General features: G+C 35.3%; 1 protein-coding gene and 1 long non-coding RNA gene across 7 annotated transcripts in view; one reads left to right on the plus strand and one right to left on the minus strand.

The window, feature by feature from the left end:
- LOC111059971 overlaps positions 1–24,068 on the minus strand; it is a 94,897-nt gene that overhangs the window by 54,612 nt on the left and 16,217 nt on the right. For 2 of the 6 annotated variants that reach the window (XM_039438456.1, XM_039438459.1), the window contains exons 1-6: positions 22,913–23,071; positions 17,330–17,378; positions 14,549–14,752; positions 10,514–10,658; positions 4,062–4,254; positions 2,732–2,735 (exon numbers count right to left, since the gene is read on the minus strand). In XM_039438456.1, coding sequence (XP_039294390.1) covers positions 2,732–2,735; positions 4,062–4,254; positions 10,514–10,658; positions 14,549–14,752; positions 17,330–17,378; positions 22,913–22,952 — 635 coding nt within the window. In that variant the 5' untranslated portion in view covers positions 22,953–23,071. Of the gene's footprint in view, positions 1–2,731; positions 2,736–4,061; positions 4,255–10,513; positions 10,659–14,548; positions 14,753–17,329; positions 17,379–22,912; positions 23,078–24,068 lie in introns of those variants that run through there. The other 4 variants (XM_039438460.1, XM_039438461.1, XM_039438458.1 and 1 more) reach the window with 3 other exon arrangements.
- LOC120353705 lies at positions 848–19,306 on the plus strand. Its single transcript, XR_005572526.1, has 2 exons — positions 848–1,269; positions 19,181–19,306. It is a non-coding gene; the product is annotated as an uncharacterized LOC120353705 (long non-coding RNA).

Genomic DNA, 24,068 nt, shown 5'->3' on the forward strand with positions numbered 1-24,068 from the left:
GCATGGTCTACATTGCGTGTTAAATGAGGGTTTCTTTTGATGAAGATAAGAACTGTATATGTATGTATTGTCACGATATCCTTCTTTTTAAGGAACTAAGATTGATAAATAAATTATAGGAAATCAAATTATAGAAAATATAAATATTTCTATCATGAGAAGCTGTTGTAAACCAATACAAGACCTAGCTAATATAACTACTGCTATTATCTCACCTTATGTTTATAATGTTTCACTATGTATCTTTTCTTGTATGTCATTTATATATAATAATGAATTTATTGTGCAATCTTTTCCATATAAACGTATTGTTATGGATAGGAATTATTAGAAAACTAACCTCATTTAGTCAACATGTTTTTAAAATATGTCAAAGGAGCACAGCCTCATAAATCATTTACCTGTCAATAAGACAAGATGAATGTTCTTCATTTTTCATATTTGAATTTACAAAATATCTTGAAGATGTCGAATTAGAAAATATTGAAAGACAACATGCAATAAAATAAATAAATTAAAGTAGTGTTTACTCACCGGTATATAGTAGTTGAATAATTGTGGTTATAAGCAGACAATCACCTGTCAAGCGCTTATCTTTGTACCGTTATTATCAAAATTAGCCTCCCTTGCTATTGCTTTATTTTCTTTCGCAGAATTAAAATTAATTTATTGTAATTATTTTCTTTATTTCCTCGCACTTCACATCACTGTATCACATGGCTTGTGCCAATGTTATCGTAGGTCAGTGAAATATGATGTCTGATAAGAGAGAAGCTAGCTTCATTCGGTATGTTCTAGTGATAAGAGGTTCGACTTTTGTTTGTATTAAAAAATATCTCGTTTTCAAATTTATGTAAATTGCTGATTTTGAATCACTACATCTGGGAACTACTTTCTTTATTTGCAAACGTCATTGTGACGAAAGCCATTTTGAATTAATTCAACCTATCAGAAGCCCAGATTTAATTATTCAAGGGTGTGTGAACTTAAGTATCATGAAAAATTACCACTTCCCAGATGATCATCTAGCGGTAGACAACCATGGTTTAATGTTCCCCGTTTAACTGTTTTAAATGTTAAAGTAAATGTCTCAAATGATTGTAAATCAGCACCAAATACCGTCTCTTATGTATTTTTTTGATTAATAACGGAGTGAGTGTAATATCAAAAATTAAAACGTCACCGAACTTAGCCGCCGACACTCTGCCTGTGCCACAACGTGAGCGATCCATATCCGAGGTCCAGTCAATTTTCATCCGAAGACATCGAGTGAGTAATTTCATTTCATAATTTTGTATTGGGCCCAATGCACAGTGCAGTGCATCGATAAAATATAACAAAGCGCTAACGACGAATTATTTGAAACTGAGAGTCTCCGACAATACATGAAATTTGTATTAATTGTAATCTCATTCCTTGCTTTCCACGCCAGCCCCCTGAGTCTCAGTCGCTCAAGGCTAGTAATTAATTTATTTTTCAAATATTATCAAATCTCTCCAATTCAATATCTGGACTTTGTTCAATCAAATATCCTCCTAAAAACTTTAAATATAGTAACTCTTCAAATTATCATCACAGTGTTGAATGTGTTGTACACATTAGACTGTGATTTTTTGTATAAAGTGTGGATTTTTTGTGCGCATTATATTTGCAGTTTATTATCATTCATTTTATCTCGTGTTTTGCAAACTCGCAAGGTATAGTTATAAGACGAGCAAAGGTCTCCCTGAACTATATTCTTGGCTGTGGGAGTCAGCCGGAAGTGTTGAGCTTATTGATATATTCGCAAACGCCACGTTACACCACATTCCATCATTTGTGATTGGATATTATCTTTATATATATTTTTTTTTAGTTCTATGAAGACGGTGTAATCGAGTTGAAAGGAGAGAATAACTACCTCCCAGACCGATTACTCCGGACTCATTCCACTCTTTGTACCGTATTGACCTTCCTGCTCCCGGGCGGAGGTGAGCCTCAAACAACGTGGAGATCATTACAAGAGGTAACCCCCCAGAAAGCCCATTACAGTATGTATAGTTGCCGAACGCTCAAAACGTTATAATCTTTTCGCCCCACTTGGATGTAATGAGCTGGTTTTCGTGCGTCATATGGAGGCCGAAAATGATTGTTTTCTGACCAGGCCGGTAAAAGTTTTACGGCCCTAGGGCTGTAAAATGACCTTGAAGTCAGCTGGTTCTGATTTGATGTGAACGTGTTTACAAAATGGTTTATGAAACGGAATCAGTTTATGCTTCTAGAATTGAATAAGTATTCTGCAATAAGATACTATCATTTTATTTGGATGAATAAAATACAGATAAGATATATATTATAAACTATTCAAATTCAATTTTCAGAGTAGGATAGAACTTCTAACCTAAACTTCCGAAGTCAACGACAACAAGCATTGTTGACGTTGACATTCAGATTGGCCAAATTTCAAGTGTGCTAAAACAGCTGATCAAAAAACTTTTCATTATTTGTGTTTATTATTCAAGAATCAAAACATTCATAATAATATCATCTTATTGTCATTTGGAAGAATAAAAAGTATAAACTAAACCTCTTACATAATCTTTTAGGTTATTTAGACAAATCAGAATAAAAAAATAATACTTCGACAATTTCCTGATATTCAGATTACCTCAGATTTGCTAGAGCTATGACCTTGCTTTTTTGCTTTCGGAAGTGCCTAATAAACAATTATTCTCATATTTATATTGTTTATTTTTCTGTGTGGCGAAAAATAACGTTCTCACCATGGGCAAAAATGTTTTTCCGGCTCTCAATCTTTTCTAGTCCTCGGCCTACGGCCTCGGACTTGAAAACCGATTTCGAGCCGGAAAAATCTCATTTTCGGCCCTAGGTGCGAAATATACTATTAAATAGCAGTTCGGTTGGGTAGAGTCTGGGTCTGTAGTTGATAATTTTTAATGTAAGTTTTTGCACTTTTATGAGTGGATCCAAATGATTGTAATATGCACCTCGCCAAATAAGTAGGCCTATTCCATATCTAACAACAGATTCGAACAAAGTATAATATACTGTTCTTAGTTTTTGTGCAGACAAGATATGACGAAGTTTCACAAATATAAATACCAGTTTATATTATCACTACTATGTGTACAGTATACCTCACGCAGTTTTCTCATCCACAAGTCAGAATCAGTTGAATCACAATTTACAGTTAAATCATTATTCACTCTTAAAAACTGTTGTTTTCTCCAAGATCAAAAACTCACTTATGTTCACGTTTGAATATGTATCCCATATGAATTAATCCAGTTCCGTGATAATCTTTCCATCTGATAAAAATATTTCTCAACAATTTGAATATTTTTTTTAAAATGAAGAATATTATAATTTCTTCAGCATTATTTAGTTCATTCAATCATTTTTCATTTTATTCTCCAAGATCAAAAACTCTCTTATGTTCACGTTTGAAGATGTATTCCATATGAATCTATCCAGTTCCTTGATAATCTTCCCATATGATAGAAATATTTCTCAACAATTTAAATATTTTCTTAAAATAAAGGATATTATAATTTATTCAGCATTATTTAGTTCATTTGATAATTTTTTATTTAATTTTTAATCACCTATTAAATTTGTTTTTTGAATGTGAGAATATTGATACTGATGGGCACACATCATAAAAAATATTGAAATCCTACCTTATAGAAATATACACGGCCAGACATCTGTGTAATGCATGCAATTAATAATCCACTTGTCAGCTGATTGATTATGATTGATTCTATAGTCTGATTGATCCTATCTTGAAAGTACATGATATATTTTCATAGAGATATGGAGGAATTCCTTTTCTTTTCATATTATCCTTAAAATGAAAAAAATCAAAAAAACCTTGTGTATACATCGACGCGCAGTTGCAAAAGGAATATTCCTGCCAAATCTCATCGGATTCTATCAACGCGTTTGGCCGTAATCGCGTTACATACAGACAGACGAAAGAAAATCCGAGTTGAAACATAGACCTCACTAAGTTCGGTCAATAATTTTTAATTTAATCACTCAGTACTACGGCTACTCACTTTTTTCAATAAATTTGATTGGCCTGCCTGCTGAGCTATCAAAATATCTGACTTCTCTGAATCTAACGCCGATAACTCCATCTGGCAATACAATTGAGTAGATATATTGAATCTCTGCTCTATTGTCGAAGAATACATTTTCCACACCGTTGTTGCTCACAAATTCCGTCTCTATCCTATAGAAGCTATCGAGCTGTAAAATGAATAAACTGAATTAGGCAGGAGAAATGGAGAAACTATCAAGGAAAGTTATGCAGTAATGAGAGTGACATACTTGTACTGGTTTGCTCTATCCAATAAATGGATAAACTTTTGAAAGGTGGATGAATAAACATCCTGACATCCTGATCCACCTGTGACTTTTGAATAAACATTTCATTTGGCTATTGAGTTTGAAAACGTATTGCTTTGAAAAAAAAACTGGAATACTAATGTATTATTTTAATTATTATTAATATGTTGAATTAGACATTGATTGATAACATTCAGATTGGAATATAAATTCCAAGGCAATCTTGAATTATTTTTCTTGAACATTCTTAGGTTATGTCACAGTGTAAAATAAGGTTAGTTTTCACGCATAATTCTGATACAATTTTATTCCAAAATTAAGTTCATTTTGTAAATTGAACAACTATAAATTATGAATTTAGATGGACTTATTTCAAATAATTTAGGATTCCATGACATCTATTGGCGTTTTATCTACTCCAAAACAATAACTGAACTGTGCTTGCTCAGTTGAGTCTAGAACTTGAATTTATACCCTACTCCAGTCGAGGGTTCAAAATCATGCCTTTTCAAGTCCTGGACTTGAAGATTTTTGATAAATCCTTGACTCGAAAGAGGCGAGAATCTAATTCAAGTCCTGGACTTATAAGCCCTTTACTCAGAATGGGAAATTATGAACTCCGGGGTCTAATGTGATCTCTAAACTCCAGAGTCTATGTCCTTGACTACGTTAACACTCTCTGACTCAGAAAGCCAATTTTCTGACTCCAGGGTTTAAAGCCACTTAAAGTTTAGAGCTTAGCTGAATCCCGAGCTCGGAAACCGGCTCTAATTTACCGAGGATGGTTATAGGCCTACTTTGAATTATTGAGATCTCAGTAAGTCAAGTTTTCAGTTTGTCAGTTTTTAATAAGATCCTCGCGAAGCACAGGTTACCTGCTAGTCATAAATGATACAAAATGTTGACATTCCAGCCCTGGAGCGTTCTACAGAGCGTTATGAAAACCACACATTTTTGGTTCCTCTTCCAGTTGTTGGAGATTCCAGCCAATTCAAGTGATCGAACAGTTAGTCCGGGCGCAAATGTCATGAATAAGGCACTCCTTGGTCTTTTTTGGGTACAGCCGTGGAAGATGTCTCAATTATTTCTTCGTTGGGTCTAGCATAATGAGGATCATGATGATCATGATGATAAGTCGAAATCACAGGCAGACACCTCGGAAACAAGATAGCCGCAAAATTTCAGGATTTTACTATATCGCTTGTATTTCAATAACCGTTCAAGATATTCAACCGTTTTTCGAGACGAAAATATTTTAAAAATCTTCCTCTACAATTTATGTTCAATAGAATTTTCCTCTGAAACGCATATTTTTCTATGCATAACCTTGTTTCTTTCTTCTTCTTCTTCTTCTTCTTCTTCTTCTTCTTCTTCTTCGTCTTCTTCTTCTTCTTCTTCTTCTTCTTCTTCTTCTTCTTCTTCTTCTTCTTCTTCTTCCTTCTTCTTATTCTTCTTCTTCTTCTGCTTCTTCTTCTTCTCTTCTTCTTCTTCTTCTTCTTCTTCCTTCTTCTTCTTCTTCTATCTTCTTCTTCTCTCTTTTCTTCTTCTTCTTCTTCTTTCTTCTTGTCTTCTTCTTTGTCTTTCTTCTTCTTCTTCTCTTCTTCCTTTTTTCTTCGTCTTCTTCTTCTTCTTCTTCTTCTTCTTCTTCTTCTTCTTTTCGTATCTTCTTCTTCTTCTTCTCCTTCTGCTCTCTTCTTTCTTCTTCTTCTTCTTCTTCTTCTCTTCTTCTTCTCTTCTCTTCTTCCTCATGTGCCCGTTTCATGGCGTTGGGATGTTGCTCGGACCCACCACCTCCATTGGGCCCTATCCAGCGCCATTCTCTTGATTGATTCATGGTCTTGCCTCTAGCTGCTGCAATCCGTGTACCGTTTTCCTCTCAACTTACTCGCGGTCTTCCTATCGGTCTTTTACCTTGCGCCCTGGCCTCCGTATATTGACGAGGCATTCTTTCTTGAGGCATTCTCACAAGATGACCATACCAGGAGAGCGTTCTCTCTTCTATAGTTGTCTCTATAGATTCAACTTTCAGTGAAATGTCGATGGAATTACATAAATCCTTCTGATATTGTAGTATTATCATTTTGGAGCTTCTAGTTGGCTGAATTGATCCGATATCCTCGACATCATCAGAATTTCAGACAATTTCTTGAAAATCGACATATTTTTGCCGCCATCTTGTTTTTTTATGTTTACATAAATTCTCGAGATTTCCATCATGGATAATCTCTTCCACCATCATTACAAAGAGATTGATACCATTCCCAAGTCTGTACACCTTCAGGAGTATGAATTACACGGTTTTCTAATTTTGGGATTGGTATTTGATTGAAATAGCGGTTTCCGCTGCAAACAGTACTTTTCTTCTTTTTCCGATGACGCTCAGCCGTGGAATATGGACTTACAGCTTCCAACAGATGTCATTTTGAAGCTATGGAAATATTCTACAACACTGTGCCAATAATACTAGTGTTTGTCCACTGCGAATACATAATATACAGAGTGGAAAGTGAAATATTGTCCGCGAAAAATGTATGTTTCAAGTTTTTGAAGTTGTATAAATAATGGAAAGAGTGGTCAAAATGAGATGATTCTCTCAAACATCATTGTTTGGTTAATTCTGAACACATTGGTGATAAAACCAATCCGATATCTCTCACAATAACTGAAAATAGCGATATAAAAATTTCTGTCAATAATGACCGCCATCTTGTATTTTTCAATGATGTCGAATATTTTTGTTGTTTCCATCATCAATATTATCATTCGGCTTGTTGTAACGAATAGATGAGACCATTTGCAAGTCTCTATCTTGAAGTAGTCATGAAAAAATCGATTTTATAGTTCTAGCTTGTACTCATGCGTATGGAAATCGCACCAGAAATCATGGAGGGTTTTCTTTGGAGGGCGCTGAAGAACTCATTTTCCGACGTACAGCGCAATTAGATATATCGTTTCAAAGTTGAAAAAGCGCAAAGTTGTAAAGCCCGGCTGTTACTCAAAAATGACCACGGATGTCATTTGCGCCCGGACTAAGTAATCACTCTCGCCTTTCTTTGTAGATAATATATTCTATATTCGAAATTTCGCTGTATCTCTTGCACAAAAAAAAGGAATGAAATTGAAAAAAATAAGAAAAACTTTTTCATGATTTTGAAGGTTATAACTAGAAAAATATGTGTTTTAGAGGAAAATTTTATTGAACATAAATTGTAGAGGAAGATTTTAAAAATATTTTTGTCTCGAAAAAAGGTTGAATATCTTTTACGGTTATCGAAATACAAGCGATATAGCCAAACCCTGAAAATTTCGGCAGCCATCTTGTTCCAAGGTGTTGCCTGAGATTTCGACTTATCATCATCATCAGATCCTCATTATGCTAGACCCAACGAAGAAATTGAGACATCTTCCACGGCTGTTACTCAAAAATGACCACGGAATGTCATTTGCGCCCGGACTAAGTAATCACTCTCGCCTTTCTTTGTAGATAATGAAATTTCAAATCCTAGAATAAATTATTTGTAATCATGGAATAAAAATCATTTGGGACTCTCTCCATGACTCCAAAGTTACAATTGTTCAAATCTCAGAAAAACGAAATTTAGAGGAGTTTCAGTTTTGTTGTACAGTATTCGCTGTCCTTATAAATCAATTAGACTAAACAGATTATTTCAAACATATGATGTCTGTCAATTTCCGTTTAACAATGTATTCTATGTACCTGGTTTAATCTGATTAATTCACGAGAACAGTGAAATATTGTAGGAATAAAAATCGATGTGTGTGTGCAGAGCTTAAAACTATTCAATTTCCTAATTCAGAATCCCTCTGGGCGTAATTTTGTGCTTCAACCTGCGACCACGTAGACCCTCCTATCCAGATAGATATCCAGGTAGGCCTACACCTGATAGCCCAATACTGTTCCTTGTATTTCGAAAAACACCCTATTTTTAGTTTTTACAACCATCATCAACTCCATTGGCCTCACGCATTGAGGTTTCACACTATAATTATTCAGGTTGATGGGATCATGATCATCTGAATCACTCTTTAGATGAACTTATTTCCTGTATTCCTTCCTAGTGGAGATGCACACATAAGGACAACTCGAGTACACTTCAAATAGTTATTTGTATATCTATGGTGAAAAATACCACTTTTTCTCCCTGAGGGGAAAGATTGATGCCCGAGGCGAAGCCGAGGGCAACAATTTTCCTGAGGGAGAAAAAGCATTTTTCACTTTGATGTACACAACATTTTTCCTCTACCTACATTAAAAAAAAACTGCAAATAAAATAATTTTAAAAACTTACGTGACCAGTAACAATGACTATGTTGAATCATAACCTGATAAGTAAACCTTTTGTTTCGTTAATTTGGGTCATTATCCACAAAATGTTAATTATTGAAATTATCACACTTTAGACTAAGATTCATTCGAGCATTTCCAAGTGAGTGTTGGAATGTATATGCTTATGCTAAGGGTAGATTAAATGAATGTAATAATTTATAATGAATGTATTATGTCTTATGCTGGATAATAAACTTGATTTGAAACTTGATATTTTCAAGCAAAGTAAACAGCTGGCAGTAACCACAGTTCACAGCCGACAGCGCTATGCGCTATCTGTCGGCAAAAGTTGTAACAACAATGGCAAACTCATAAAACTACAATAATATGATGAAGTTCACGTTCCAAATTTGATTATTTGATGGGAAATATTCGTTGGCTGATATTTTGAATAACATGAAAAATTAAATTTTCTGTAGTATACTAATATGAAGTATGTAATAGTTTTATCATACAAACATATATATCATCATGTTGATCAAATCTGGTTGAGGTATTGAATTTAGTTGGCTTAATGACTACTCCATAGGCCTAATGCTTCCTCATTTGAGCTTAGACCTTCTAACCTATTTCCAATGTAAGTTAGAGATGCTTCCCATGTTATTTAAATGGAGTTACTTTTCCTCCCTGGGGAGTTTTTCTGTTTTTTAGTAGACTACCAAGAGCAAAAAAGTGACGCTTTAGTATTATGTTCCAGGGAGTAAAGTAAGTACTTGAAGGTGGATTTTTGTTTGTGCGTAAATGCCGTCGCCGACCACGACAGGCTAAGGATCTCAGATTGGGTAGATTTCAATTTGCCTAAATAACCTAAAAGATAATGTTCAATATTATTTCTCAATGGGGGAGGTTGAGTTTATACTTTTTAATACTTCTAAATGACAATTATGTTTATATTATTAGAAATGTTTGATTCTTGAATAGTGAACACAAATGATAGAAAGTTATTTGATCAGCTGTCTTAGCACACTTCAAATTTGGACAATATGAATGTCAACAATGCTTGTCATCGTTGACTGCGGAAGTTCACGCACAAACGAAAAAGCACCTTTAGACAGTAGGTGGAGGAAATAGTTATTTGTGCAACTAGTGCGCAAAGTGTCAGTTTGCTGCACCGAAAGAAACGTTTACGCCCGAGCCGTAGGCGAGGGCGGAATGGTTTCTTGAGTGCAGCAGAGGAACTTTGCGCACGTATTTCACATTAAGTTTTTCCTACAGTTACCATTGAATATGAAAAGTGGGTAATTATGGTAAAATTCCTGAAATCCATCAAATAACTTAGTTGTTTGATGGCGAGGCGGCTGTGTGGTGTGTGCTGTGGTGGCACTGTGCTGTTGGTGTCCTCGTTATAATATATAATAGTAATAATTAGCGCGTTGTGCTTCGTTGCACCTCTGCTCACTATAGCAGCCCAGTCACTGTTACCAACTTCATTTTGATTTTGCTGCACTGTTGCTCCATATAACCTACTAAGTATTTTGCGTTGCCATGTTGCAAATCTGGAGTGCAGAAAAATTTTTCCCGCACTAGAGCGGAAAAGTGATTCTTTGCGTTCTGTAATCAGTGCAGCAATGGCCACTTTTCAACGTAACTGTAGGAAAAAATAATTTTTGTATAGTAGCGCTCATCGAATTTCCATCTAGCTGTTCACCCTGTTGTCAGTATTTGCAGTAGCGGAAGCTTTCGGGGTGATTTACATAATTTAATTGGGATTTTCATTTAATAATAATAACACAAGTATTAGAATTTCAAACACTCAAAACTTTTGACTCAATGTTTGTATCTTTTTTATGATGATGATGATGATATAATTACCCTATATCTGCAAGTCCATACTATTCTTTCGTCAATTGTGAAATACTTGGGAAAATCTCTCTCGCTAATCTCCACTCCATTTAAGTAAATATCAGTTTTGAAGTGAGGAGGAAATCGATCATTGACACCTTGTTCTCTTAAGCACCTTCAATAAACAAATGTTTTGTTGGATTGAGGAAAACAAACATTTGAAACAAACCTTTAACTGGATGATATCCAATTTACAATACTTATCAATATAGTGAATGAAAACTTTACAAGTGTTGGGCCTCTCTGATTGACTATCGATCTGCAGTGAATATCGAATATTGATAGGCTACACTGTTGACTGACAGTACCAACACGCACAAGGGTATTATAACAATGAACTAATGATGCCCTAGGTTGGAGAACTCGCTCAATAACTTACTGTTGTATTGTAGTCTTCCAAACCCGCAACTTCTAATTATACAGAATTGGTGGAAATTATCAAAACAGCAAAATATTTCTTTCACTTGTATAATTTGACAGGTTTCATTGGAGATCCTATTGAAATGGAAAATTACTCTTTCGCTAATGAAAATTTACTCTGATAAAGACATCCTATTTGTCATATTCATTTTGTTCCTCAACCGAATCCAAATTAATTTTTTCGTAGGAGAAGGTGGTCATCTGTGATACATGATTTCGATACAGAGTTCCAAGAGAAAATGTACGGCCAAAACCGCACAATAATATCTCAAAGTTTTTTATGTGAAAGTTGTACATTTTGTAGTAAATTGAGTGAAATGTCTACGCATGAAGGTTTCTGTCTGTGTGATAGACTCCAAATAGCCTGAGCTGAAATTATGAATGAATGAATGAAAAACTGTTGTAATTGCATGAAATGAATCCTTCAACTGACTAAATGATGAATCAAAACAATTTTTTTTCTTATGCACTTCCAATGTTATCTTTTATATCCTGAAAAAGGACGAAGGAGTGAGTCATTTTTGTTGTCCAACGATCTTGACTGGTAAAAAGTTTTCGATGATATGTTTCAAAATTGAAACTGATTAATACATTTTTGCTAGTTATTGTAGAACATACAAACAGACGGACCACGACTTTGGCCTTCAGCAAGTCAAGAATGGGAACTCGCTAACGCTCGTTCAATAATAATATTCAGCGCCTCGGAAATTCAGTCGGTGGATCTCAAACCAATAGGTTTTTCGTTGTGAGAGACTTCAACAGATTCTGAAATATGTGGAGGAAGAAATATTTCATTTTAATCTGAATTGAAATTTGAAACTAAATTGGGATACTAAGTTTTGGGCAATAGCTTGTTTTTTCTTTTCCGATCATTGTATTGTCTGTGCTACATTGTCTATACACTGTACCTATATGCTGTGTATATACTGTAACGTACTGTAAATTAATAAATTTAGAATTGGAATAGCACCATTTTTCAAACAAACAATATAGTTTTTTGAATATTATTATAGAACAATTGACAATTGATAATTTAAAGCACTATACATTTCGGGACTTTTTTCTGTCCCGTCTTCAGGTACAAATTCGAAATAAACAAACATCATATATTTTATGATGTCATATCTTCCTTGTAGTTGTCTTTTTTAATTCGTTATTTGCTTGTAATTTTGTTACCGTACTTTGTCTTGTCGTTTGTGAAGATTGAGATGTGACCTAGTTTTCGTAATTTCATTTATTTTAGTGATTTGAATAAGCTCTATTTTCTTTCTATTGACTTGTTTGCTGTACCTAGTGGTTCAAACTCACTACCAGCGCACAAGTTGTTCTATGCTGGTAGTGCCATTATGTAAGTTAGAATATTTATTTTATTAATCGGTATTATTTCATAGCAAAATAGAATGAATTTAAATCAGTATTGACTAATTCAAGATTATTAAAACAATGTTTATCAATTTGATGAATATAAAAACATAATATAAGGTTTTCAATGTTTAGTGTTTTTAATAAGTCAACACTGATGTTTATTCATTTTGAATTTTCACCTGGAGATGGGAGTAAGTGCTTTCAAATGACTCTAATGGTTTCATAATTTAGAGGTTTATTGTATTTTAAAAAAAAGTGGAAGGTCTTTTTGAAATGCTGTACTATCTCCTCTTCATTTGTATTATCTCTATATTAGTTATTAACCGATGAATTCATTTATTACTGCTGATGAATAATAGATCCCTTCAATAATTGTGATTTTTATAATAATTGTCATCCGGTATTACAAAAAACTTTGAAAATTCGAAATCAGAACTTCCCTATCACGATTGATGGCCAAGTTGCCCAAGCCGCGAAAACTGCTGAGTACAAATTGACGTCACTCGATAGTGATACGCTGTCGATAAGTACAAGTGTGCACTGAACTGAAATTGGCTGCCAGCAGAGAGTCGCTCCACTCGTAAAAACGCGACTGGCTAGCAACGCAAATGTGCATCGAGCCTAAGGCCAGGGCTACACGAGCGCACATAGTGCGTCCGTTGCAACTTACTTTTTGCGGCCGTCGCCAATGACACCACAAGAGCGTTGACTGTGGTGCGTCAACCATCTCATGCTTTCATTATGATTCTCTTTATAGTTATACCAAAACGTCAGTTGGCTTTACGGCTAGGGCCACACGAGCGCACAAAGTGCGTCCGTTGCAATCTACTTTTTGATGTCCGTTGTAGAAATACATAGAAGTGAATTGGTGACAACACACGAGGTACGTGCGTACCAAGTAACGGAAGTCGTAACGGACGGTGATTTTTGAACTGCGCAGAAATGCTACAACGCACGTCAAGACATGCAAAGTTATTGCTTCGTCTGGTTCCATTGCGTAAAGCCAACTGACGTTGACGCACCACACTCAACGCTCGTGTGGTGTCATTAGCGACGGCCGCAAAAAGTAAGTTGCAACGGACGCACTTTGTGCGCTCGTGTGGCCCTAGCCTAAGTTTGCACGGACATTACTTTGTGAGAATAATATTACCCAAAGTGTTTGATTTCAGCTAAGCCTGCTAGGACAGAGTGGGTTGATGAAATTAACTTTGATAGTCCACTGACTATTTGGTGAATCCGTTTAATGTATAGTATTCAGAAAGCAGCATGAGTCCCGATTTCTCGAGTACATGCAAATGTCAACTTCAACCTTTGATTATACCGGGTAAATGAATATCGGGGTTTTAACGCTTTATAAGATTTATTACATTATCCTTACAGTTATTAATGATATGTCAAATGAAAGAGCAACTCAAACAGTTTTAGTTCGTTGGTGAGCAAGATGGTGCGCCACCTCACTGGCATAACGAAGGATTGCAGCAGCTATTGCAACAATTACAGAAGACACACTACTCAACGTTTGGGAAGAACTTGGCTATAGACTTGATGTGTGCCGTGTGTCATATGGTGCTCACATAGAACACTTGTAAGCTTGTATATAAAACTGTTTGAGTTGCTCTTTCATTTGACATATCATTAATAACTGTAAGGATAATGTAATGAATCTTATGAAGCGTTAAAACCCCGATATTCATTTATAGACACCCAGTATTTTGACGAGAGTGAAGCCTGATTTGGAAAAACAAGTCACTAATTGGAGGAATCCAATATCTGCTGAAGAAAGACTTGTAATAACACTAATAACCATATTTATTTCATAGAAATATGAATGTGTATACTTTTGATTTCAAAGTGCAGTAGATGAATTCTCTCTTTTGAATAATCAAATAATACACATTACAGGGGAATGGGCAAACATTGAATATACCAGTGTATCAGATCCTAGATGGTGGGAAAATGTAGTAGAACAGTGCATTATTATGCATGTAGGGGGCACTCGCGCATTGACACTCCGCTTGTAGACGCTCCAAAAAATAAACCAGCTTGTTCCAAAGTTTGACGCCACGCTCCTCTCTGCAAGTAGACGCTTCCAGTGTGTTTTAGCTCATTACTTGAGATGCCATTGCTCACGACGCTCCACTTTCAGTGTGTTAGTACCCTTATTCATATCAATATTCTGACTTTATTAGAGGGTCAGCTGTGTAGTGATTGATCACTTACCGCACAACACCAGTATAACTCATAACTTTTGCTGGAGCATCGATGAAAATCTGTTCTCCATTTGAAGAAGCATTAACGACTGTAGTCGATTCTGGTAGACCCAACCTCGAACATTCTTCCCTCTGTTTCTTCAACCACAGTTGATAATACAAATCATCATCCCTTCTATAATAAGGATACAATTGTTTGAACTGGTTGTGATATCTGAAAACATTCCAATACGCACTATTATTATGAATCTACAGTTATTATTATGTTGATGATAATTATTGTTGAGTTGTTAGTGTAATCATAGGAATCATCTTAAATACTAGTAGTTCTGCGAACAGTAGAACTCGCTCATGAATACAAACTTTCAATCTAATGACCTAAGGGCCAGTACAGTAAGTACAGTATATTGTGAAGATTTAGCCATGTCATCTATTATTTTCTCCATTGAGAGTGCTAGAGACACTGTCTCCAGGGACACCGGACTTATCAAGGAGGTACCTTTATATCGTCTCCATATTTACAATATAAACATATATTACAACTTTTCTAATAATTAATTATAAGAAATCGGTCAACTGAGGGGAAAATCGAATATGCAGTAGGCAATTTAGACGATGAATCGTCTCACAGACAATGGTGAGACGGAAAATGATTCTAAATAAGATGGGTTTGTTGGTGACAATGACAGGAGGTTGCTAATGATGTTTTACATGAAAAGTGGATTCAATGTTATGGATTGTTATGCCTATGCAAAATGTTAATACTCACAAATCGGTTTCTGATCTTATACCAAAAGTAAAACAAAATACTTGACACTGTAGAGCGACACAAAAATGCACAAAAAATGCATACAATACAATATTATTATTGTACCTGATAAACTGAAAATTCAGTTAAAAAATAACTAATATAATAACTGATAGTTATGAATAAAAGAAGTTGGAGATTAAAGAAATGTTTATGATGTTGAATATTGTCTACAACTAAAATAGTTGTTGATTTATTAGTTGATTAATTTATATGAAGATAAAAATTGATCACAACTAAAATAGTTGAGTTATCTGTAACATAGACAATGATAGTTATTTATGTATTGAAATTAAAGAGTTTTTTTAAAATAATTCATCCAATTAATTTGATTAATAAATTAAATGATAATAAGATGATTCCATTCAATTATTCTATATAATCATAATAATAATTTAATAATGATATATTATTAGAATTGGATAAAACAATTAGTACGATATCATCCTAAAAAAGGATCTGGTGGGAACGAGGTTTGAACCTGGGTCCCACAGTGTGAGAAACAACTGACTCGGACACCATCGGCTGGTAACAATAGATGCGAAAAAGTAGGAGGATGAGCTGCTGTATCTTCAAAGATACGAAAAAGTAACTTTCAATGTTAGTTTTCGGTTTTTTAAATTACAAAAAAACCTGAGGTCTAATCAAAAATCGTTACACATACGTTTCTGCGCCTTGCTTCAAAGAACTTGCATACCAAATTCCATTGAAATCGGACAATAACTGCGACTGTAACTGCGGTACAAACAAACAAACAAACAGACAAAAGCCGATTGAGTCGAAACTAAGACCTCAGCTTCGCTTCGGTCAATTATAATGAAGATAAGAATCTAAGAAGCTGATAGCCTACACGTTCGGGATAGGGAATTCAAGAATGACACATCATCACGTCTGAACTACTTTTGACTGATAAACTTGAAATTTTGCACATTGTTCCTCTATTTACCGAGGATAGCCCTATTTCAAATTTCTCAAAATTTCAGTAGGTCACGTTTTTAATTGGACCCTTAAAGAGCACGGGTCACCTGCTAGTGTCCAATATTTTCACTCCCGTAGATAGGTCTTGGCGTGAGGAATTAGCCGATCCCAACCTACAATAAACTGTTGCCGAAAAGTCAAGTTTCCGGTTGAATTCCCATCAACTGCATTATAACATAGAAAAAAGATAGAATAAGAATGTCCATGATTGAGGTTGTTGCAAATTTCAAGCTGAGTTTTTGTTAACTTAAGCCGATTTCTGTCAACGGGTAATAGTCTAAGAACAATACAGTATGAGTAAAGAAGTCACTGTAAGTATGAGAGACTACCAGCGTCACATATCCTCATGAAAAAGAACTACGTTACTGGGACTATTGGCTTGTGTTAACAGTGAAATTTGGAGCATTAACGCCCTATACCATGATATATCTTCCTATACTATGTTGACTCCTGGTCCAGTCACTATAAACATCAATTTAATTGGTGCTTGCAATAAAATGTATACTGTAGTTCTGATTTTTAAAAATAATTTCATATACTGTATAAAAAGAATAGAGGATACAATCAATTGACATAAATGCATTGCAGAGCCTATATCAAGTATGACAGAAAACCCTCTGTTTTATTCGTTGTGGGTTATCCATCTCGTTTTCACTATGAACTATCGTATTTCATAAAACTTTAAATTGAAAAAACCCTCACATTCTTTGATACGATAGTAACTCTCTTTTATATTATAACAAACAGAACGTCCAGATATATCTATATCAAACATCTTCACTCAACAGTGCGAATCGTATGCGAAACCAGTACGGTTTATTAGGTGAGGTTGACGGGAGTCCAGCGTCTCACTTCTGCACGCGATTCGCAATGTTTGATGTGTGCATAACGTCAAGGTGTAATGTCTGAATCCAATGTCGAACAACGCTCAATATCTCAATAAAAATAATATAATATTGTAATAAGATGAGAAATGAGTATTATTCTGATAAATTTTCTACTCACCTCGGCAAGTTCGCATTGGGTGAAGCAGGAGTGACTTCCAGCTTACCGTCTGAAAATGAAGCAGAAAAAATAAATATAGTGAGGTTCACGTTATAATGGCAGTGTTTGATTAGTAATGGTATTGCTGTCCTTGCTGTCTTTCATTCAACAAAGCGGATAGCGCTATCTCTCTCTCGCTTTGCTCTGCTGTCAGATCGTCTTTTAAACAATGGAGAATTAATAATTAATTAACAAAATATTTCATCTTAAGTATGTAAATTCATTATGAAATTATGAAAAATATAATTTATTGCTTAATAAAATATTGTTGACTAGCCGTCAAACTCGTGTCGCTTGCCATATCCGTCTAGCCAGGGGGCTCCGCCCCCTGGACCACCGACTGGATCGTCCAAAAATGAGATCAGCGGGCTCGCTTCGCTCGCTAGCATGTAGACCTCAGCGGAACCTCTGTACCGAATTCTGGACCCCCGACTGGATTGTCCAAAAATGAGATCAGCGGGCTCGCTTCGCTCACCTGCATGTAGACCTCAGCGGAACATCTGTACCGAATTTGAAAGTATTATGTCAATTTGATCTCGAAAAACACCTGTGACTATATAGGCGTATCTTTGGCGACTTTGGCGTATCTAAACCTGTGTACTGATTTTTTTTCAAATATATTTCCATCAATTATTGAAAAAGGTGAGGAAACGCAGAAAAGCTGAGAAAACGCTAATTTTGGGCGTATCTTTGGCGTTATTTCAAATTCCTTCTAGCACAACATCATTGCACCCCAGCTGAGATTCTGTAGTAAATTTGAACATTTTCTGTCTATTTGTTCTCGATAGAGCTGAGAAAACGCAAAAAAACGCAGATTCCGGGTGTATCTTTGGAAATTTTTCCAAATCCATTCTTATTGCGCCTCTGAAGGGCCAACTGAACACAACTACCAAATTTGAAATGTTATGTCATATTTTTATCATATGTTAGGACGATCCAGTCGGGGGTCCAGACTAAACGTCTGGCTAAACGGATATGGATAGCGAAGCGAGTGATATAATATTCCCAGGAATAGCTCTGATTGAAGTAGCAGTACCCAATCAATTTTCCCGCGATAAATCAGGACCTCTTGAATAGGTATTTAGGAGGTAACGTATAAATTGGTATTTAGGAGGTCCTGGATAAATGAATTTGAAATGAATTTCAATCTTCAACTTGGTGCCAACCTAACAAAGTCAACTGGTTAGGTTAACTCAACTTAATGCCAACCTGACAAAATTTTTAATTTAGTTACCAGAACAACTGTTTTGAAGAGGTACTCTCTCTAGATTATAGTTCTATCTATATTAACATATGGTATGGACATTTCAATTATAATTTTAAGATATTGGAATAAGAAGAATATACATGCTGAAAGACGAACTTTGAACCCTTAAAAACCACCCTTAGAGTTTAAATATTGCCAAAGATTTCTTAGTGCGCCTCTAAAGGGCCAACTGAACATACCTACCAAATTTGAACGTTTTTGGTCCGGTAGAGAGTGAGTGAGTGAGTGAGTGAGTGAGTGAGTGAGTGAGTCAGTCAATCAGTCAGTGAGTGAGTGCCATTCCGCTTTTATATAAATATAGATTTTTTTAAACGAGAATGAACAGTTAATATTACAACAATAAACCTGCATCTGCTACCAACTATAGAAGGCATTGTGACAAGACAGAGAAGTTCGGCAACGTTTTTCTCCCATCTCTCTCCTCTGCCTATAACGTGGACCTCACTGTATCTCGCCATTCTATATAGTGAGGTCCACGTTATAATGGCAGTATTTGATCAAAATCAGTGTTGCTATCCTTGTCTATCCTACTTCTGTTTCTATAGTGATGTCTCTCCAGTGGAAAGATGCACCGAGATCGCCAACATCTTGTCACCAGCTATTGACTTTTTTACCACAAATCGACCTCACGGGTCGCCGGAGTTCCGTCTGCCCTGAAATCCACCACTCACCAAAAAAAAATGGCCAGTTTTTACGGACGCTACCAAAGTGGAACAGTGAAAGACAAACTGGGTCTATTCCTATTTTACATCTATCATTTTTTGGCAGCACTGAACCTGTATTCCTCTTAGTTTGTAGTAGCATTGAAAAGGCTGAAAAGTAAATAGGCCTATTAAAAGTGTTTTATAGAAGTTATCATAAGTTTAAGTAATATTCTCAAATTGGGGAATTCCATCATATTCAGGAAATCAATAAATTTATAAAAACATGATGTTAATATATTTTTTTCTTAAATCTCCTTCTAGTATCTAACTGAATTGGAAACAAAACTAAGATATCTATAGGCTCAGATCAGAGAAGGTGGTCAATTTTGGTTATCTATTTGATAGGTTAGTAATTCTAATATTATAAATTTATATAAATAAATGAATTTATAAAAACATGATGTTAATATAATTTTCTCTTAAATCTCCTTCTAGTATCTAACTGAATTGGAAACAAAACTATGATATTTATAGGCTCAGATCAGAGAAAGTGGTCAATTTTGGTTATCTATTTTATAGGTTAGTAATTCTAATATTATTAATGATCATCATCAAACGTTGCCTACGTTTGGTCGATAGAATTTTTCGCGTGGATTTCCGCGAGTAAACCAAGCTTGTCGTGTGCGTGAAGCGACCTAGTTTGTCGTCATGCCAGTTTGACGAAATAGCCCAATTCGTCCCAATTTTTTTTGTTGTGATGGTTTTAAGGGCTGGCGATACTCTGCGACCCCGACTTCACAAGGATGCTGAGTGCCCTTCGAGAAAGCTTCAATACTTGGTTGAGCTTCTACTCAGCTACCATCCTGACGTGCGCAGCATACTAAGGCAATTTCTAAGCTGTACTGCTGCACTAGATGCGTATCCTCCCATTCAGGTTCATCTGTGGATTTAATCATTTTCTCCCTTCACATTGCGAGGGTTAGATCAATTTATAGGTGCAATTTCATTTCAACAATTATTAGTATACAATCAAAAAATATTTAATCATACAAAAAACTAATTGTTATATTTGTTTTTTCTCAGTAGAGAAATATGATTAATTTACAAAATATAATTGAGGCGTTGGATTCCAAACCGTTCCTCATCCACTAAAGTCAGAAATTGAGTTATCGATGTCAGCTTATAAAGATGGCAGCCATGCATGCAACGAAAGAATTCTCATGTTCCAGAAAAAGTTTTATCCCATTCTAAATTGAGGTTGAAAATCACTTGTTGTTCCAAACCAATCTTCATCCACACTACTTTTCGTTCCAAATGAGTCCTTATCCTGCAAAGGAAATGAGTTCCAACCCGATCCTTATCCCATGCTAAAATGGAGGCTCATCAGCAAATTTTGTTCCATAGCGTACCTCATCCTTTGCTTTCGGTTTGACAACCCACCTTTCAAATCGGTTCCAGTTCCTATTCCTAGATAATAATCATGACTGTAGTATAGAGTATAAGGTTGGTATTTCTGGAATTAACAATAAATATTATTGTTGGCAGCAAAACAAGAGTAGTTAGATGCTATGGTAGTGAACAAAGGAGCGTTGTTTCTGAGCTGAGCTAAGTGTAAACTGTCAGTTTCTTTAGCTATTTTTGGAGGAATATTGTCCATTCAGTCAGGAATATTGTTAAATGTTCAAAATAGTTCTCTCATACACTGCCCAGTATGTTCCAGAAAGGTCTTCATCCAGCAATGGATGTTCCAAAACAAGCTTCATTACAGTTTATGTTGCAGAACGACCCTTATCCAAATTTAAATTGCTTTTCTGCTCAATAATATTGAAAATTGATAGGATTGCCATTTGTTAAATCAAAGTTAATTTTGTTATTGATTTTTTAAAATCAAAACACAAATGCTCCTTCTTTTCAATACGATTCTACAAGTTTTTCTTGATTTGCCAAAAATGGGATTTCATGGATGAGGATTGGTTTGGAATCCAACGCCTCAATTGTAATCTCAATTATAAAAATGTATTATTCAATAATTGAGTAATATATTTTCTTGACGAATAGAATATAATTGATCTTTTACAAAAGAATAAACATCTCAGATTATTATACCGCTATCAGCTATCTGCCTCTATGGGAGGCAGTGGCAAGGCGGAGAATCTGCAATGCTGTTCTCCCATTTTATTCCATTGCTATTATAACGTGGACCTCATCATAATTGATGCGTTTTGTGACCTTCCATTATCACAGAACACTCGTTATTCTAGAATTATTCTAGAATCATAGCTTTTTCCCCATTGTTTCCTCTAGAATTTTACTTCTATAAGGATGAATGGAGCATTGTGAATGATCAACGGTCTGTGATCACAACTAACAATAATCAAACTAGGTGAGTGAGAAAGAGATAGGGAAAAAGCGTTTCCGATTATCTGCCTTGCCACTGTGTTCTATAGAGGATAGGTGAAACCAGTACCTATTATCTGATGTAATATTATTAACTGTTCACCCTTAGTCAAGATAATCAATTATTATATTTGAAACATATATTCTTCAATATTATTAGATAATAAATTTTCATGATTGAGATTAATATTACTTTGGAAATTAATAATACTTCGACATTGTCAAATAACGATCTGGAAACGTAATGGAGCTGGAAAAGGATAGAGCTATCTGCTTTGTCGAATGCTAGATACAAAATAGTTATTTGTGCAACTAGTGCCCAAAGTGACAGTTTGCTGCACCGAAAGAAACGTTTACGCCCGAGCCGTAGGCGAGGGCGGAATGGTTTGTTGAGTGCAGCAGAGGAACTTTACGCACGTATTTCACATTAAGTTTTTCCTACAGTTACAATTGAATATGAAAAGTTGGTAATTATGGGTAAAATTGCCTGAAATGCATCAAATGTTTTTCTGTGTAATTTTATTATTGATAAGAACCTTGATTTATTGTCAAATTGAATGAAAATGTTGTCCTTGGTTATAATATCTAATACTAATAATTAGAGCGTTGTGCTTCGTTGCACCTCTGCTCACTATAGCAGCCACAGCAGTCACTGTTACCAACTTCATTTTGATTTTGCTGCACTGTTGCTCCATATAACCTACTAAGTATTTTGCGTTGCCATGTTGCAAAATCTGGAGTGCAGAAAAATTTTTCCCACACTAGAGCGGAAAAGTGATTCTTTGCGTTCTGTAATCAGTGCAGCAATGGTCACTTTTCAATGTAACTGTAGGAAAATGTTATTTATCAAATAGTGAAATATTATAAGGTTGATCTCACTATAACTTACTAACTAAACTGTTTGATCTTCCATCTTTCGGAGGAGATGATAAGCCGTCGGTCCTGACTACCTAAAAGGGAGTCATCATCTCTCATTATCATCCCTCTCACTCATTACCCATGCACAAGCCTTAATTCAAAGTCGAATTCAAATTGTTGCCTAAGCCTAAGAGCTTATATGTGGGCTTTACCCTCAGTAATATTATTGTTATTATAGTGGCCCGAAAACGTGAACAACTACTGGATAAAGTAGCATCGAAGAAAAATCATGAATGAATAGATGAACAAATTATTGAGGAATATATAATTATTGATAAATATATGAATGATAAGATTAGTCAATAAAGAACAACTTACCATACTTGACGCTAACATATTTTTTATTTATCATCTTCATATATCTCAACTCCTCTATTTTCACAGTCGACTCACCCTCAATAGAGTTGACTGACGATACTTCAATATTGTCACGGTACGGAATAGTATATTTCGCACCTAGAGCAGAAAATGAGATTTTTCCAGCTCGAAATCGGTTTTCAAGTCCGAGGCCGTAGGCCGAGGACAAGAAAAGATTGAGAGCTGGAAAAACATTTTTGCCCGTGGTGCGAACGATATTTTTCGCCACACTACAGGTATTGCTGACAAAATAAATAAAGAATACAAAATAAAGAATACTCGTTAAGCTATCGTACCTATCTCTTGATTTTAGTGGAAGAAGATTTGCAGTCAGGATTTCAGATTCTTTTAAAATTTCACTTGGAATACCACAGTCAGCATTTTTGAAAATTCGGAATGCACTAATCAACAATAGATAATTGAATAAAACTGGTTGCAAAGCGAATTAGTTTGATTCGAAACTGGAACTGAAATCATGGCGACTTCAGCTGATGATGAAAGTGGACACTTGCCCGATCTAGCGGATGACTTATCAACTACTTCCATGAGCGGCTGGAAAGAGACAACTTTCTGGCCTAGACCGGGAAAGAAACCCTTTTCTGACGTCGTCTGCAAACAAGGTCTTTCAGATTTATGTAGGGACTGGAAAACAGCTGTTTTCTGTGCAGTGTGGCGAAAATAGAATTTATTTTTCAATCATTAAATAAATAACAAAGAATTGAGGTTAGGTTCATTAGTAATAGTGCCTGTCGGCAACATCAGCGGCGTTCAAGCCGGACACCTAGAATTCTATCAGATACCTTAGAACAGAATAATTGTATGCATACAGTATCCAATAAAACGAGGACGAAGGGGTTTTTTAAATTCTAGCATGCCAAATAAGGGACATAAAACGTTTGAGAGAACACAAAAATATTCATTGTATAAATAACATTGAACAGAACATTTAAATAGTAATTTAATGTGCTGAGTAATACAAAAGTACATTTGTACAAGAAAATATTGATGTACCAATAAGAGTCTAGTATTTGGTAGGCGCTAAAAGTATATAATTCAAAAAGCCACCACATGGTATTTTTCAAATTTATAAAAATTTGTTATCATTTGTAAAATTTAT

This window comes from Nilaparvata lugens, chromosome 11 (genome assembly GCF_014356525.2).
Source record: "Nilaparvata lugens isolate BPH chromosome 11, ASM1435652v1, whole genome shotgun sequence".
In the NCBI taxonomy this organism is placed as follows: domain Eukaryota; kingdom Metazoa; phylum Arthropoda; class Insecta; order Hemiptera; family Delphacidae; genus Nilaparvata; species Nilaparvata lugens.